Consider the following 15,797-nt stretch of genomic DNA (forward strand, 5'->3'; position numbering starts at 1 on the left):
GGTAACAATGTATATCGTGGTGACAAAGTAACCTCCTGTACAATAGGAAGGAAGGTAATATTGTTTATCAGTGGGGACCAAGGAACCTCCCTCACCAATAGGAAGGAAGGTACATTTGTAAATCAGGGGGGACCAAGGACCCTCCCGTACAATAGGAAGGAAGGTAACATTGTATGTCAGTGGGGACCAAGGAAGCTCCCGTACCAATAGGAAGCAAGTTAACGTTGTATATCAGTGGGGACCAAGGATCCTCGTGTACCAATAGGAAGGAAGATAACATTGTATATCAGGGGGCACCAATGAACCTCCCGTACAATAGGAAGGAAGGTGACATTGTATATCAATGGGGACCAAGGATCCTCGTGTACCAATAGGAAAGAAGGTAACATTGTATATCAGTTGCGACCAAGGAACCTCATGTACCAATAGGAAGGAAGGTAACATTGTATATCAGTTGCGACCAAGGAACCTCATGTACCAATAGGAAGGAAGGTAACATTGTATATCAGTGGCGACCAAGGAACCTCCCGTACAATAGGAAGGAAGGTAACATTGTATATCAGTGGGGACCAAGAAACCTTGTGCACCAATAGGAACCAAGGTGACATTGTATATCAGTGGGGACCAAGGATCCTCCCTCACCAATAGGAAGGAAGGTAACATTGTATATCAGTGGCGACCAAGGAACTTCCCGTACAATAGGAAGGAAGGTAACATTGTATATCAGTGGGGACCATGGAACCTTGTGTACCAATAGGAAGGAAAGTAACATTGTATATCAGTGGCGACCAAGGAATCTTGTGTACCAATAGAAGGAATGTAACATTGTAAATCATTGGGAACCAATGAACCTCGTGTACCAAGAGATACATTAACTGTCTGCCTGCATGAAGCAGAACTTCTGGTGCCCGCAGAAATAGGGGTGCATCAAGTATCCATGCCTGGGGAAGGAGAGTATTCCTGTACCTGGGAGGCAAAGTCAGAGCCATAAAGCTATTTTTGATGTCCGTGGTCAAGTGATAACAGAGAGAGGTCCAGCCACTGCAGGAGCACACTGCAAGGTCCACTACTCAGGGTTAAAGGAAACCATCGACTACACCTCAATACATATGTTATATTACTCCTTGCATCGTGCCCAAGTATGCAAAGGTAGATAATACTCTTCTACACTGAAAAACAAGATGCTTTGTTACGTCCTCTACTATAAACCAATATCAGAGGGAATAGTATACCCTCAGCTATACCCCAGCACGAGAGGATAGAACATAACATCTACTTTGCCTCTGTGCCATGGGTCTACAATACAATCATTTAGAACTGAGGATCCTATGGTAAAGTATACTCTCTGGTACTCCAGTATCAGACAGTATGGTATATTCTCTGCTATATCCCTGCAAGCAAGGGAGAACAATACCTTCTGATATACCTGAGTAACCTAGGTTAGTGGACAATCTCCACTACACCCATGAAAGAGTTGGCATTATCCTCTGCTATAACCCCCAATTTATGGGTAAAAGAAACACATGGTGTACCCCAAGACTGTATAGTTTTGAATAACCTCTAAAATAACCTGGCAGTGTAAGAGTAGAGTATTCCCTCTTTTAAATTCATGAATCCGAGAATAGAGTTTACCTTCTGCTATATATACTACAGTAACGAAAGGCAGAAAACCTGTTCATCTACGTATAGATATAGCCTCTGCATTCCCTCATTTCCCTCGGTTAATGTGTAGCCTCTATTACACCTGGATATCTGAGTGTAGCTCTAGCCTCTGCATCCCACCCCGCCCCCCCAGAGTAATGCATATCCTTTAGTACACCTGGGTGGCTGAGTGTAGAGATAGACTCTGCATCCCAGTGCTTCCCTAGGTTAATGTGTAGCATCTACTGCTGTTGGGTATCTGATCGCAGCAAAAACCTCTGCATCCCCACCTTTCCCCAGGTTAATATCTCTCCCTGGGTAGCTGAGTGTAGCGGGAGCCTCTGCATGTCCACTTGAATCTGGGTTAATGCATAGCCCCTACTACACTTGGGTACCTCAGTGTAGAGATAGCCTATGCATCTCTGATATTCGTTTGGTTAATGCATATCCGCTGGTACACCTCGTAAATGTGTGTAGAGATAGCTTCTGCATTCCCTGCATTTCCCTAGGTTAAAGCATGGTCTCTGCTGCATGTGGGTATGTGTGTGTTTCTGCATCCCGACCATTCCCTAGGTTAATATCTCTACTGCACCCGGGTATCTGAGTGTAATGAGAGGCTCTGCATCCCCACATCTATCTGGGTTAATGCATAGCCTCTACTATGCTTGGATACCTCAGTGTAGAGATAAACTATGCATCCCTGATGTTCGTTTGGTTAATGCATAGCCTCTAGTACACCTCAGTAAATGTGTGTAGAGATAGCTTCTGCGGTCCCTGCATTTCTCTAGGTTACAGCCTGGCCTCTGCTGCATCTGGGTATCTGTGTCTCTCTGCATCCCCACGTTTCCCTAGGTTAATATCGCTACTGCCCCTGGGTAGCTGAGGTATAGAGATAGCTTCTGGATTCCTGCGGTTCACTAGGTAAATCAATATCCTCTACGGCACGTGGGTGTCTAGGTGTAGAGTTTCTGCATGCCATGTTTCCAGAAGCTAATGCATGGTGTCTAGGTAGCTGCTGCATCCCTGCACTTCCCCAAGTCCAAGTAAAACCTGTACTGCACCTGGATATCTGAGTGTATAGATAGACTGTGCATTCCTGTATTTCTCAAGGTTAATGTATAGCCACCACAGCACGTGGGTATCCGAGTGCAGGCAGAGCCTATACATCAATGCATTTCCCTAGGTTAATATGTAGCCTCTACCACGCTGGGTATTTGTCTGGTGACAGAGCCTCTGCTTCGCTGCATTTCCTTAGGTTAATATGTAGCCTCTACCACGCCTGGGTATTTGTCTGGTGACAGAGCCTGTGCTTCGCTGCATTTCCTTAGGTTAATATGTAGCCTCTACCACGCCTGGGTATTTGTCTGGTGACAGAGCCTGTGCTTCGCTGCATTTCCTTAGGTTAATATGTAGCCTCTACCACGCCTGTGTATTTGTCTGGTGACAGAGCCTCTACTTCGCTGCATTTCCTTAGGTTAATATGTAGCCTGGTGCCAGAGCCTGTACTTCGCTGCATTTCCCTAGGTTAATATGTAGCCTCTACCACGCCTGGGTATTTGTCTGGTGCCAGAGCCTGTACTTCGCTGCATTTCCCTAGGTTAATATGTAGCCTCTACCACGCCTGGGTATTTGTCTGGTGACAGAGCCTGTACTTCGCTGCATTTCCCTAGGTTAATATGTAGCCTCTACCACGCCTGGGTATTTGTCTGGTGACAGAGCCTGTATTTCGCTGCATTTCCCTAGGTTATGTAGCCTCTACCACGCCTGGGTATTTGTCTGGTGACAGAGCTTCTACTTCGCTGCATTTCCTTAGGTTAATGCGTGGCCTCTTCTGAGCGTGGGTAGCTGAGTATAGACCGAGCCTCTCCATCCCACGGTTCCTTAATGCACAGCCTCTAGTCCCTCCCCACCGCCCCTCCAACACCCCACACCTGGGTATCGGAGTATAGATTGAGCCTCTGCATTCCACGCATCTCTATGTTATTGCATAGCCTTTGTCCCCTCTTGGCCCCACTGGGTACTGGAGTATAGATTGAGCCTTTGCATCCCACGCTTCCTTATGTTATTGCATAGCCTTTGTCCCATCTTGGCCCCATTGGGTATTGGAGTATAGATTGAGCCTCTGCATCCCACGCATCCCTATGTTAATGCATAGCCTTTGGCCCCTCTTGGCCCCACTGGGTACTGGAGTATAGATTGAGCCTTTGCATCCCACGCTTCCTTATGTTAATGCATAGCCTCTAGAATACTTGGGTGTCTGAGTGTAGAGACAGCCTCTGCATCAATGTGTTTCATTAGGATAGACTAGGTGGCAAAGCGCCTCAGCTGTGCCGCCGGGCTCTCTCCTCGGACACACAGCACATCCTGTGCCCAGTTCTGTCAACAGATCCCTTAATCCCAGCTCTGTCTAGTCTCCATATTCGAAGAAACCTTCAGTGGACCTCCCGTCCTCTGTAACTCCCAGCTAGCCTCTCGGTCTACATTACATTCCCATCCCTAACAAGTCCCATCAGGCCTCATGTGAAAGGCCTCTCCCCACCTCCCCCCATCCATGGCATACTCCTCCCGGCTCCCTCCTGTGTTCTTTCTCCTCCCCATCAATGACTAAATATTTACCTTCACATGAGAGTGCTCCTGTACAATACTCAATAGGGGAAGCTGTGCTTCCTAAGCCCCAGGAGCAGGACCTACCCAGACAAGATGGCCGCCTGCGGAGACAATGGGTGAGGGAGCGGCCTAGCCTTTCTCTTACCTGTCTGGAAGAGCGAAAGGGGCTCAGTAAGCGGTGACACATCGTGCCTTATTACCTGTGGAGACATTTACAAACACGCAAGAGAACTCGCCGTCCTCCTCGGGGAGTGAGTTGCATGACACCGGCAGCTGGACCCCTTGCAGGCGATGCCAGCAACTGTCTAGTACCACCTCGCAGAACTCACGGCACGGCGGCAAGGGTGGCGGAGGCACTGCTGGCAGAGAAGCATTGCACCACGGCACCAGCAGCAAGCAGAAAAAGGTCTCCACGAAGCGGTGGCACCCAGAACTAAGCAAGCCCCCCCATTCATGCAAAGCAGCCCGGACCTCCTGCACACTGCTATGGTTCCAGTAATTGGGCAACTGGAAATTGCCAGTACCAAGACTCTGGCAAAATGGCAAGTCGACTGGAACAGGTAAGCAGTGTGCTGTGGCGGGCGACCCACTGGGGGAGCGGGAAAGAGTCCCTGCACCAAAACTACTTCTAGAAGCCGAAACAGGTGATTTAGTGCTGATTAGTAAATCAAGTCCCAGTGAATTAGTGCCATCACTATTAGAAAGAGGCTGACTACTAGTTCTACTTAGCTGAGCAACGGCTATCCCAGAATGCATAGCATGGTCAATGCTTGGATCGGATTGGCTGCTGCAATTTTGAAGGCTGGCCGTACCAGTCCCACACAAGACTGATTGGTTCAAATTTATCACATAGTGGGATAGGCCGTTCCGGAAAGCCCCTGCCACCTCCAACGTGCTCCCGCCAGGCCTGCTGGTGGTTGGGGCAATCTTCAGGTTCTGGGAGTTCCCGGAGGTCGCTGTAGGGGGTATTGCATATCCAGACCCCGTGCCACCTGAAGATTCTGCCTGGTCTACCCAGGCTTTAAGGGTGTGGTCTTCCTCCTGCCCACTTCTAGAGACAGTGGTATGGGGAGACAACTGTGGCACAGTGGTCAAGCTTGAAAGCACTGGCAAAGAAGCAATACCTGTCTGGGGCTCACCGTGCACTCCTGCATTTCCAGTTCCATTTTGTGATGCCTTAGTCCGAGTTAAGTTGAAGAACATCCTTTTAGAAAGTGGAGCATCTGGACCTGCCAAGGCCAGCTCTCCCGGCACAAGGCCCTCACCATCTTCTGCCAATCTGGCCATCTCAAGCTTGCTGCTCTCTGGCCCTGTAGAATTAGTGGCCAGGTCCATAGCCTCCTCAGACCACATGGGCTTGATATCTCGTTCTTCAATGACCTCCAGGCCCGCGGGATGCATGCCGGGGTTCTGGACTCTCTCCGGTGCCGCGGTGATGGCAGGCGGCGTTATGATTATAGGAGTCATGGGTCCTTCTGTTCCTTCAATATCTTCTGTTTCTTTGTGGTCCCATTTCTGCACGAAGCTGCGGATCCCTTCGGCAACGTTTAATATCTCGGCCCCCACACCGGCGAGATTTGCACCTGGTTTGGAAGTCTGGGGCTCTGGGTGTGCGGTGGCTGCAAGGGTGGAAGGGCCAGCTTCTGTCGCCAGGCCCTCGGGTGCCACCCCTACATCAGTTTCTGCTTTTCTCAGCTGGAAGATGCCCCATATTTTCTCTCCTGACGGTTCCTTGGGGGTCGCCGGGGTCTGGGTAATTTTGGTCCTGGGCGTAGGTTCCTCAGTGTTGGCGGAGGGTGTCTGTGGAACTCTGGGCACGGGCGCAGTCTCGGTAGGGAGTTTCGTGGGCCTGGAAGAAGGTGTCTGTGTGAGGATGGGCACTGCCGTGGCGTGGGGCTCCTTGGGTTTTGTGGAAGGCGTCTGTGTGGTGTTGGGTGAGGATCTTATCAGAGGCTCCTCAGGTTTGATGGCCGGGTCCTGCGTGGTCCTTGGCACCAGCCTGGCCAGCAGTTCATCATGTCTGGTTGATGGGGTGTGTGGGATCTTGGCTAGCGGTTCCTGGGGTTTGTTGGACGGATTCTGTGTGCTTCTAGACACGGTCCTGGGAAGGGGGTCCTCATTTGTGGTGGACAGAGGGTCCACTTTGCCATGCACAGTGACAGATTCTGGCTGCCCTGTGGGCGGGGGGTGAGCTGGACTACTCGATGGTGGGCGAAGGGTTGTCACCTCGTTCTGGCCTCTGCCCCACATCCACCCGAATAACTGGCCATCAGCAAAAGAGAAACAGGCGACCAGGAGCAGCAGGGAGGCGACCTCTTGACGCACTGCAGCCATGGAAGTTTAGTGCCAGGGGGACCGCGTGCCCATGAAACTCCCAAGGGCAGGACGGCGCGTCCTCCGCGGCGTGCACGCTGCCCTTCACACCTGAGACAAAGCCAGGTAGGTGTGACTGGTGGTGTCCGGCACCCACGCCGCCTGCCAACCCTGCGGAGCGCCGGAGAGGGGCGGCTGCTGTTGCAGAAGAGCGCGCAGGGTAGCACGGGATCCGGGTACCTTGTCAGAGCGCTGGCATCATCCCGCCTCAGAGGAGCTGTGGGGACCGTGGGACCGGCGGCGCAGCTAAACCCAGCGAAGTCAGCCCGTGCTCCTTCTGCACGAGCAGCCTCTGACTGCTATCTATTTATCGGCAGCCTGCGCCGTTAACTCGTTCCTGCCCGGGCGTCAGATTTCAAGCTCCCTCCCGTCCCGGCCGTAAAGTTTGGAGGAAGGACCCTGCGCAGCCAGCAGCCTGTTCCCGCGAACCCGTGTGACACCCGACACCTGCAGCTCGCAGGGCGCCCGCTGCGCCCCTGCAGACACGAGGGGTGAACAGCGGCTGTGTAAAAAACAAAAAAAGATACGCGTTCATGGACAATTGTAAAAGATCTTCGTAAGTAACCATTAAAAAAAAAATGGACATAGATGTTTGTCTGCGGTGAAGGTGGTCGCATTACTAAAGGTACATTGTCACAGCTGGCTGTATTTTTAATACTTTCATCCTGTGTCTACCATGTGGTGAAGAAGTGTGTGGGGGGGGGGGGTGTTCAAAAAGCTATAGGGTTGTACAATGATAGATTAAAAGGTGGTTTTGTGCGTTTTAAACCACTCTAACTTGGCGCCACACTTTCTTTGCACCCCACTGGAGGGATAGGAGCAGTGAGACGGAAAGTGAGACTGAAACTACTCTAACTGGGCGCCACACTTTCTTTGCACCTCACTGGAGGGATAGGAGCAGTGAGACGGAAAGTGAGACTGAAACTACTCTAACTGGGCGCCACACTTTCTTTGCACCCCACTGGAGAGATAGGAGCAGTGAGACGGAAAGTGAGACTGAAACTACTCTAACTGGGCGCCACACTTTCTTTGCACCTCACTGGAGGGATAGGAGCAGTGAGACGGAAAGTGAGACTGAAACTACTCTAACTGGGCGCCACACTTTCTTTGCACCCCACTGGAGGGATAGGAGCAGTGAGACGGAAAGTGAGACTGAAACTACTCTAGCTAGGCGCCACACTTTCTTTGCACCTCACTGGAGGGATAGGAGCAGTGAGACGGAAAGTGAGACTGAAACTACTCTAACTGGGTGCCACACTTTCTTTGCACCCCACGGGAGGGATAGGAGCAGTGAGACGGAAAGTGAGACTGAAACTACTCTAACTAGGCGCCACACTTTCTTTGCACTCAACTGGAGGGTAGGAGCAGCACCCAACTGGAGGGATAGGGGCAGTGAGACAGAAAGTGAGAGTGAACAAGTTGTTTGAGTTGCAGCACTGGAAGGCAGGGTTGAGGTGCATTGGCAGAGCTCCAGTGCGGATGGGAAAGGAGCGCTGTGCCGGAGCTGAAACAAGTCCCGTTGTCATAGTGAGGAGGGCTGCGGTGCAGGATTGAGCGGCATTTGGGGAGGCAAAGTGAGTCCCAGCAGTGTGGACACTCCAATGCAGGGCTGAGACGCATTGAGAGAGTCATGTGCGATCTCGACCCTGCAAAAGTGGGGGATTTGTGCCGGTCAGTAAAGAGTTGCCTTGGCCGAGCGGTATGTGGCTCTCACTAGTAGACAGAACTACTATAATGTGGCAGAACCATGGTAGGAAATGGGGCGCAAGAAGGCGGAGGGGAGCTCCGGCCAAGTTTGTCTTTCCCAGAGCGCAGTCTATCAATGATAGTAATGGTCACTGTAAATCGCATGCATGATGCTGTGGCCGCAGTCTCTCTGCTAGCAATTATCACTTCAAATCACTTTTGTGAAGCTACGCCCAGAGCGCAACACATGCCGATAATGGTTACTACATTCACGCTCACACTTATACCCACTACCTCAACTAGACCCAATCATGTGCACGGACCCACACACACATCTCCTAAACCCCCAAGCTCCCAACACACACAGTCTCTCTGACACTAGCATACACGCAGGACCACTCATACACACATGCATGCATGCATGCATCCATTATAAAATTACAAACACTTTTAAAAACATATTTTAGCTTTACATCTTCTGTTCTGGCTGCCAGTGCAGTCAGTGTACATTTTAGGTGAAGAGGGAGTGGGAGGTGTGGAGGGGGTGGTGGGGGCGGAATCCAGGCACATGGGCATCCCAGAAGGCCTTGAACACATGGGTCATTCTGGTGGCATTTCACTCTGCTGAGCAGCCTGCGGGAACCAGGAGGAGACAAGCACACACTCGGTTGCATGCACACTATTTTTTAAACTTAAATTCAAAATCCAAACCTGCCTTCCCTGCAGGAGTCAGGGGAGTGCAGTGGACACCAAGGGGGTACCCATGGAAGGCGACTTCCACCTCTGCTCCACCCTCCACTGGTTCCATCACTGGTAAATGGCTCAGTCAACTGGGTCCTTAACTTCACTTCCTGGCCCGTAAGCGACATGTGACAACTATGGCTTCATATATAAAGGAATGCTTGAATCTGTGAGACAAGTGATGGGCAACACACTGGCCCATTCACCCTCCACGCTCCCCAGATGGGGTGCACTTTATGTGTTTAGATGCACTGTGAGGTTATTACAACTCTGCGAGGATGCGGTACAAGCCCTCTTTCCTCTGAGAGAAGCTTCCGTACAGTGCTTACTAGAGAGCGTGAGAGTTGGTACCACCGGTACTTCAGATCAACAGCCATAACCCTCTCAAGTATACTGATAGAGAGCCAAAAGATGGCATAATCTACAGCGTGCCCTATACAGATGGTCCAGCTGTCCCGCTCCCCTGCCTTGCACTATGGTGGTGGTGAAGTTAGAACACTGCCATTCTTGTGAGCGGGTGGTACGATTGTGACTGTGGATCAGCGAACTAGTGTGGACTAGTCGTGTGGGATCCCATCGAAGGAGACCGAGAAGTACGGTGGCTCGAAGGGAGATACATGGCTAAGATGATTTCCTACCACATATGTTGAGTTATAATGCCTTTATGTTGTGCCAAATCAGCACCACAGTGGTCAAATAAATAATGCACACATCTTTTAAAAGTCTGCCCTCATATTACCTCAATGAAACCCCTCCCTGGTTGGCTGACATGGTGTGGTACTCTGGGCCTGGAGACAAAACTCTCTCCAATAAGCAGAATATTCAACTCCAGAATTCCCAGTAGATGACAAAGTCTCAGCACGAGCGGCATGCCGCTTCGGCATGACCACAGCACTCCGGGTAACGCATGCCGATCTTGCTGGGAAAAGGGAACGTTTTTGGTTCTGAAGCTGGATCTCTGGAAGAGAAGATGGCCACTGTCAATCTTATGTTGGGATCAGCTGAGGACCCAGTGGTTGAAATCAATGACAATGTAGATAGGCTGCAATGTAAAGCGATGGAGGGACATAACGAATTGGAAGATCTGGGAAACAGGTAACAAAGGTATAACCACCGTATGATCAGTGTTATATAGCCCGTGATTGTCCCTGGGGCAGATTAAGCTTGATGTTTTGGCATCAGAGCATAGAGGGCAGCGTTTCTCTGCTGCTGCACAATGTAGGCACATCGCTAAAAATATGGGTCTACACTTGTGCCTCTTGGTAGCTCAACAGTGTGAACCGTGAAACACACATGTGAACGGTTCATTTTGTGAAAAGCCACAGAAACTCTGAATAAGGAGATGTCAAACTTTAAAGCATGCAGCATGTTCCTGCTTATTTCATGTGAAAGGAACACTATGCAGCATATCTACAAGCAGCAGACCTCAAGGATTTTAAGGTCCTTCATGACTTGTGCTTCACTTTTTCAGAAGCCTTAGGGTCCTATTGCCTATTTTAATCTGGCCAAGGTGGGGGGTTTGGTGGCCTCCCAGTCAATGAGGAAGCTCAGAACGGGGCCTTTAAAACTCAGGGAAAGACCCCGCTCTGAGTCTCCTCAGAGAGGGAGGCCGCCATCTTTCCCTGGCCGGGATGAAGGAAAGTGTGCTCCCCTGCGACACCACGTCCTCTTCCCCCAGCCCCCTTTTCCACATATTTAGCCTTTCCCCTATTCTGCACCACTTACCTTGCGCTGCTATGTCCCTCGCCGGTGCTGGGAACAGTAGTGTTCCTAGTGCGTCTCCGCCTCACAAATGGCCGCCATTTTCTCAAGTCGAGAAACGGTTTACATGTTGTTTCTCAAACGGTACAACGTGCCGGGGTACTAATAGCAATAGAACACTTGGAGGGGGGAGGTATTACGAGTCTGGTAATGCCCCATGGCTTACGTTTAAAGCCCTCTCTTCGCTTAGGCTTGGAACTGACGCCACAGGGCATTTCCAGACCAGTAATGCCCACCTCCTCGGGTTCTCTTGCTTAATAGGCACACTGCGTGGTGCTTATTTTATATTGAATGTGCTGAAGCATGCATCACACTTTCTATTTTCGGATGCTAATTTTCCCTGTTTTTAAGCAATTGCACCCAAAGAGTGCGGTAACCGAAATGGGGTGAAGCCACAGTAAAAGGCAGGCTTCTTGGCATCAAATCAATGGTGTGGCATTAGTTTGGCATTGATCAACCTGCCCAATGATCTCCATGGACCCCATAGGGTGCTGCCAGGGGAGAACCTTGCCACACCTCTGTATGTTAGACCTCAGCTTAAAAGAGATCGTCCATGATGCGCAGACTGCTTTTACATATTACTTTAATCACCAACATCCATAAAAGCAATGTTCACAGACCGCCGAAGCCGAGCGCCCCAAGAAGGATTGAGCGCTCCTAGGGGACATGGTTACCTCTGATCGAGAGACTGAGAACTAAATGCTTAGGGATACTGAAGGAACAGATAGCAATATGAAAGCAACCAAAAAATTGAGAACAAAAAAATCATTGTTAGAGTGATTGTATGAATCTATGGTTGCATTGCAATGGGATGTAGCCATATCTTAAAGAATAGAGAATATATTTCTAAAAATAAGTATTCAGATAACATCTGGTGTGGCTGGATACCTTTTCCTTGACAGATAACATTTTAACTGATAACTAGTCTCCATATGAGCTTTTTTGTCATAGCGGTGGACTGGGAACCAAAAGAGGCCCTGAAAATCGTTTTCAAAGTGGCCCCATGTTGCCCATTTTCAGCAAGCCCAACCCTTTCCCTATGAGAACATTTGGGAATAGAATAGGTTAACACACAAAAGAGGCCCAGGGTGCAGAGGCCTAGCAGGAAATCTCCCGAGTTCCCTATAGGCCGCTCCACCCCTGGGTTTAGGCTATGGCACAGAAACAAAGTGCATCTATTGACCGAAGGGGGCCACTTTAAGTTCCGCTCCGGCTCACGCCGTGGTCCTCTGAGGCCTCAAGGGAGTCGATGTACACGTGTGTCTATGTCACTGGTTGGGAGCTTAAAGGAGTCCAACCAATGACTTCCCTGGGTCTCTGTCTAATGCTGGGCGGCCCCTATACCGTGCCAGGTAACGCAGGTCCTCTTCCTGACCCAAGTCTCAGTGGCGCCCTCTGGAGTAGGAAAGACACCCGGAGCAGGATCATGCTGTCTCTTCCAGCAGCACTAACGTACCACAAAGTTATCCTTTCTCAATTCCCAACACGTGCTGTGTGTACAAGGAAAGCAAGTATTGATTCTAGGAAAGCGGAGAAATGGCCCAGCCTATCCCCACCCTAAACATGGGCCCGATCCAAGTTTGGGGGAGGAGCGTTGGCCCGGTTTAGGACGCTACATCTCGGGGGGAAAAGCGCAGCCCTTTGAATTCACATTGCTGATACCAGCTGCAACTTGGGCCAACGCCTATGCTGATCTCTGCCTGTGATTGGATGCTCTACAGCCCAATCAGACTAAGGGAATCCGCCGCAATCCTTCGGACATCCACAATACTAGAGCACAGCAGAACGTCCAACTTCAAAGTCAACGCAAAGTCCTTGACAAAATCAGATAGTGGGCAGTGTGATAATACTGTGCGCCGGGCATGGAGGCCTGGAATGACTGGCATTCCTCCAGGGTGAGGTAACCTTGTGCACAAAAAGCTGAGCGGCAAAGCACCATCCATAGGGTGACCAGATTTCCAAAATGAAAAACCAGGATGACCAACGACATAAAAGAGGGACTACCCCACCGCAGCCCACCAATTACGGCCCCTCCCTCAACACGCCCCCACAACCACCTCCCAATCATATTTCCAGCACGTATCCTTTTTATAAATTGTATATGATCTCATTTGTGCAGTTTTGTCTGTGAATCTTGGCATGTTAATTCAAAACAAGAGTTTGCTCTAATTGATATTACATGGCTTGCTGTAAAATCATTTCCAAGCCAGTCTCTGTAGCACAGTCAGTAAGTGTTGTGACTTGTACCTGAAAGGTTGGGGGCTCAAGCCAATCCTCCAGCTCCAACATTCTGAACGCTTTGCGAAAAATAATTACAATTACCATAGACGCCCAACCAAGCAAACCCCAATCATGCAAACCCCGGACAGGGTTTCTAAAATGAAAAAACTCCCAGGACCTCCGGATGGAGGGTGATATCCCCGGACTGTCCCGGGAAAACTGGGACGTCTGGTCACCCAAGCCATCCACCATGCTTTTCAGGGGTGTGCGGGGTGGTTGTGTGGTGCAGAGAAGATGGCATCCAATTGTCCAGGAGCATATCTCAGAGACAATGTGCTCACTTTGGGAACAAGTCGATGCTGTTCAACATGGGTTCGATCCCCGGTCCTGTGCTTAGAATCTGGAGAAGTCCAACATTAAGCACACTATAAATGGCCAATACAATACAAAAGAACAATCGTTGCAAGATAACCTGTGTGGGAGACATCAGTACACGGAGGACACTGCAGCACAGGGCGAACCCATCACTATTCTCAAGCCTGTGTAATATGAAGGCGCCCCCTACATGAAGCAAATGTACCCGCAGTCTATAATGGCATGCAATACGCGAAAACCCCATACAAAGAACACGTATACACCTCAACCACACATCGCTGGCGCATACTAGAGTGAGATCTTTGGAAGCCCCTGTGCAAAAACCCCTCGCCCCCACCAAGCAGGGCCAAGGTACGTCAGCACTGGCAGCCAGTGCTTTAAGTGGCCTATAAAATCGAGCCAGAGCTCTTAGGGGGCGTGACCGAAAAGGGGCGATACCTGGCAGGAGGTCGGCGCTTCAATTAAGAGGCAAATCTTTCCTCACCTGAATGCCACTTGTTATGCCACACCCCCATAAAACCCCTGGCTTGATTCATCAACAGCGCTGTGGCCTACAGGAAGCATTCAGATCAAGCGTTGCCCCTTAACTGCAGCACCAATCCCCTGCCAGGCACCACTTTGCATCAATCATCACCCTTGCACCTGCAGCGTGAGGGTGATGATCCCTGCATTTCAAATGAAAAGGGTGTCTGACAGGGGGTTTGCAACACAATGAAAAGGCAGCTGAGGCTTGCAGTGGCTTATACGCGAGAGCTTCAGGCTTTAGAAAAATAAGCCTTACCATCTAGTGGGCTGAGGTCAGCTGGGGACATAGGGGAGCTTCGGCAGGGCCCTGTCTCAGACAGGCTCTGCCCTGGCCCACTTAAAGCACTGCTGACAGTTCATTGGCCCAGCTCCAGTATCTTATACCGCCTTTTGTGATAGGAAGACGCACCCCACAGAAGGCCGCCTGCCCATTGTAGCACAGGGCATGAGAGAACAGTGGCCAAATAAACCAATGCAAATAGCATCTCCTGCAAATAGAGCCCGCAACAAAAGACATGACACTTATTTTCAAAGGTTGCGCAAGATATCCAAACTACGGTTAAAAAGGTGCAATGGTGTGTTACTCTGGCACTCGGACCCACATTTCCGTCTGCAGGCCACACACAGTGTCAGTTTTCTAAATCAGACAACACCTGCACAGGCGTCCCCCTCTCTGCACCCAGGGTTTAAAAGGAGCAAGTCACAAGGATTTGTTAGCAAACAACAGCGCACATTGTGAACACCAGCAACGGAGGGGCCCATATTTGATATGATGTACATGCAGTGCTTTAATTGGGCCGGGGCCAGCCGGGGCCGAGCCCCAGCAGTCTTCACAATGTGAGGCTGAGCCGGGGCCCCGTCCCACCACGCTGCAGTGGGTCATTTTCCCACCATGGCCGCTGCCGTGACGGGGAATGAGCCCGCCACCATGATTGAAACAGGCAGCTGTGACTGACAGACATTTGAGCTACGCTGTGGCTGGCTGGCACTTCCGTCAGTCACAGCTGCCTGCAGGGAACACTGTGGCATCTCCAAACTGTAACTTCCTCTCCTGACTCCCTTAAGAGGGGCCAGGAGATGAAGTTATAGTCCCTTTTTGCCTGTGGGCAGAATCATGCCTGCACCCTCGGCGAACCATGGGGCTGTGTGCTGCAGATTCGATCACAGAGCCGAAGATTGAAAAGAGCTGGTTTATTTATGCACTGTTTGTCGGATACGTTTATTCGACAAACAATGCATAAATAAATAAAACGGGTCTTGGTTGACATGGTTAATTTATTTATTTATTGGCATTTGTATAGCGCACTTACAGCCCTAGGGCATCGAGGCGCTGTTACATGAAATCTTGCAAGAAATTGTAATTGAGAATGTTTACAGGTGACCAACAATGGTCTCTTAGGTGCAGATGGATGATTTACGCTTTGTTTGTTGGATACACGTATCCGACAAACATATCATAAAACAAAATAAAACATGTCTGTTCAAGGAGCGAAACGAAAAGTGGTGAAAAGAAGCGATGGAAAGAGGGGAACAAAGGAGAGAGGGAGATAAAAGAGGAAAGGAAACTGGGAAGGAAAGAAAATAGAAGATTGACGAAAAAGAGAGATAAGTAGGGAAAAGCTGTGGGTGAGGTGTTTGCAGATGTATCCGATAATGCATAAATAAACCTGGCCATGCGCTGAGCAGGAAGAGTTCTTGCGTCACAAGGCCTTACCTCCATACACGACCCGGTTTATTTATTTATGCAGTGTGTCCTGGGTGGATAGGCACATTTATCTATTTAGTTTGTACCAAGCAGACTGTGTTGCGATATGCACTTAGTTTTATAGGCCAGACCGTTTTTACATGTGTGTCTTTAGGCCACGCCC

The 15,797-nt window shown here is 50.0% G+C and overlaps 1 protein-coding gene across 5 annotated transcripts in view; it reads right to left on the reverse strand.

The window, feature by feature from the left end:
* Positions 1 to 15,797, reverse strand: part of COL18A1 (collagen type XVIII alpha 1 chain) — a 448,272-nt gene that overhangs the window by 190,803 nt on the left and 241,672 nt on the right. For 2 of the 5 annotated variants that reach the window (XM_069616074.1, XM_069616072.1), the window contains exon 1: positions 5,373 to 6,968. The exons of 1 other annotated variant lie outside the window; for it this stretch is intronic. In XM_069616074.1, the coding sequence (XP_069472175.1) occupies positions 5,373 to 6,582 (1,210 nt within the window). In that variant the 5' untranslated portion in view covers positions 6,583 to 6,968. 2 more of the 5 variants (XM_069616073.1, XM_069616075.1) reach the window with 2 other exon arrangements.

This window comes from Ambystoma mexicanum, chromosome 9 (assembly GCF_040938575.1).
Source record: "Ambystoma mexicanum isolate Mex_15411 chromosome 9, UKY_AmexF1_1, whole genome shotgun sequence".
Classification (NCBI taxonomy): domain Eukaryota; kingdom Metazoa; phylum Chordata; class Amphibia; order Caudata; family Ambystomatidae; genus Ambystoma; species Ambystoma mexicanum.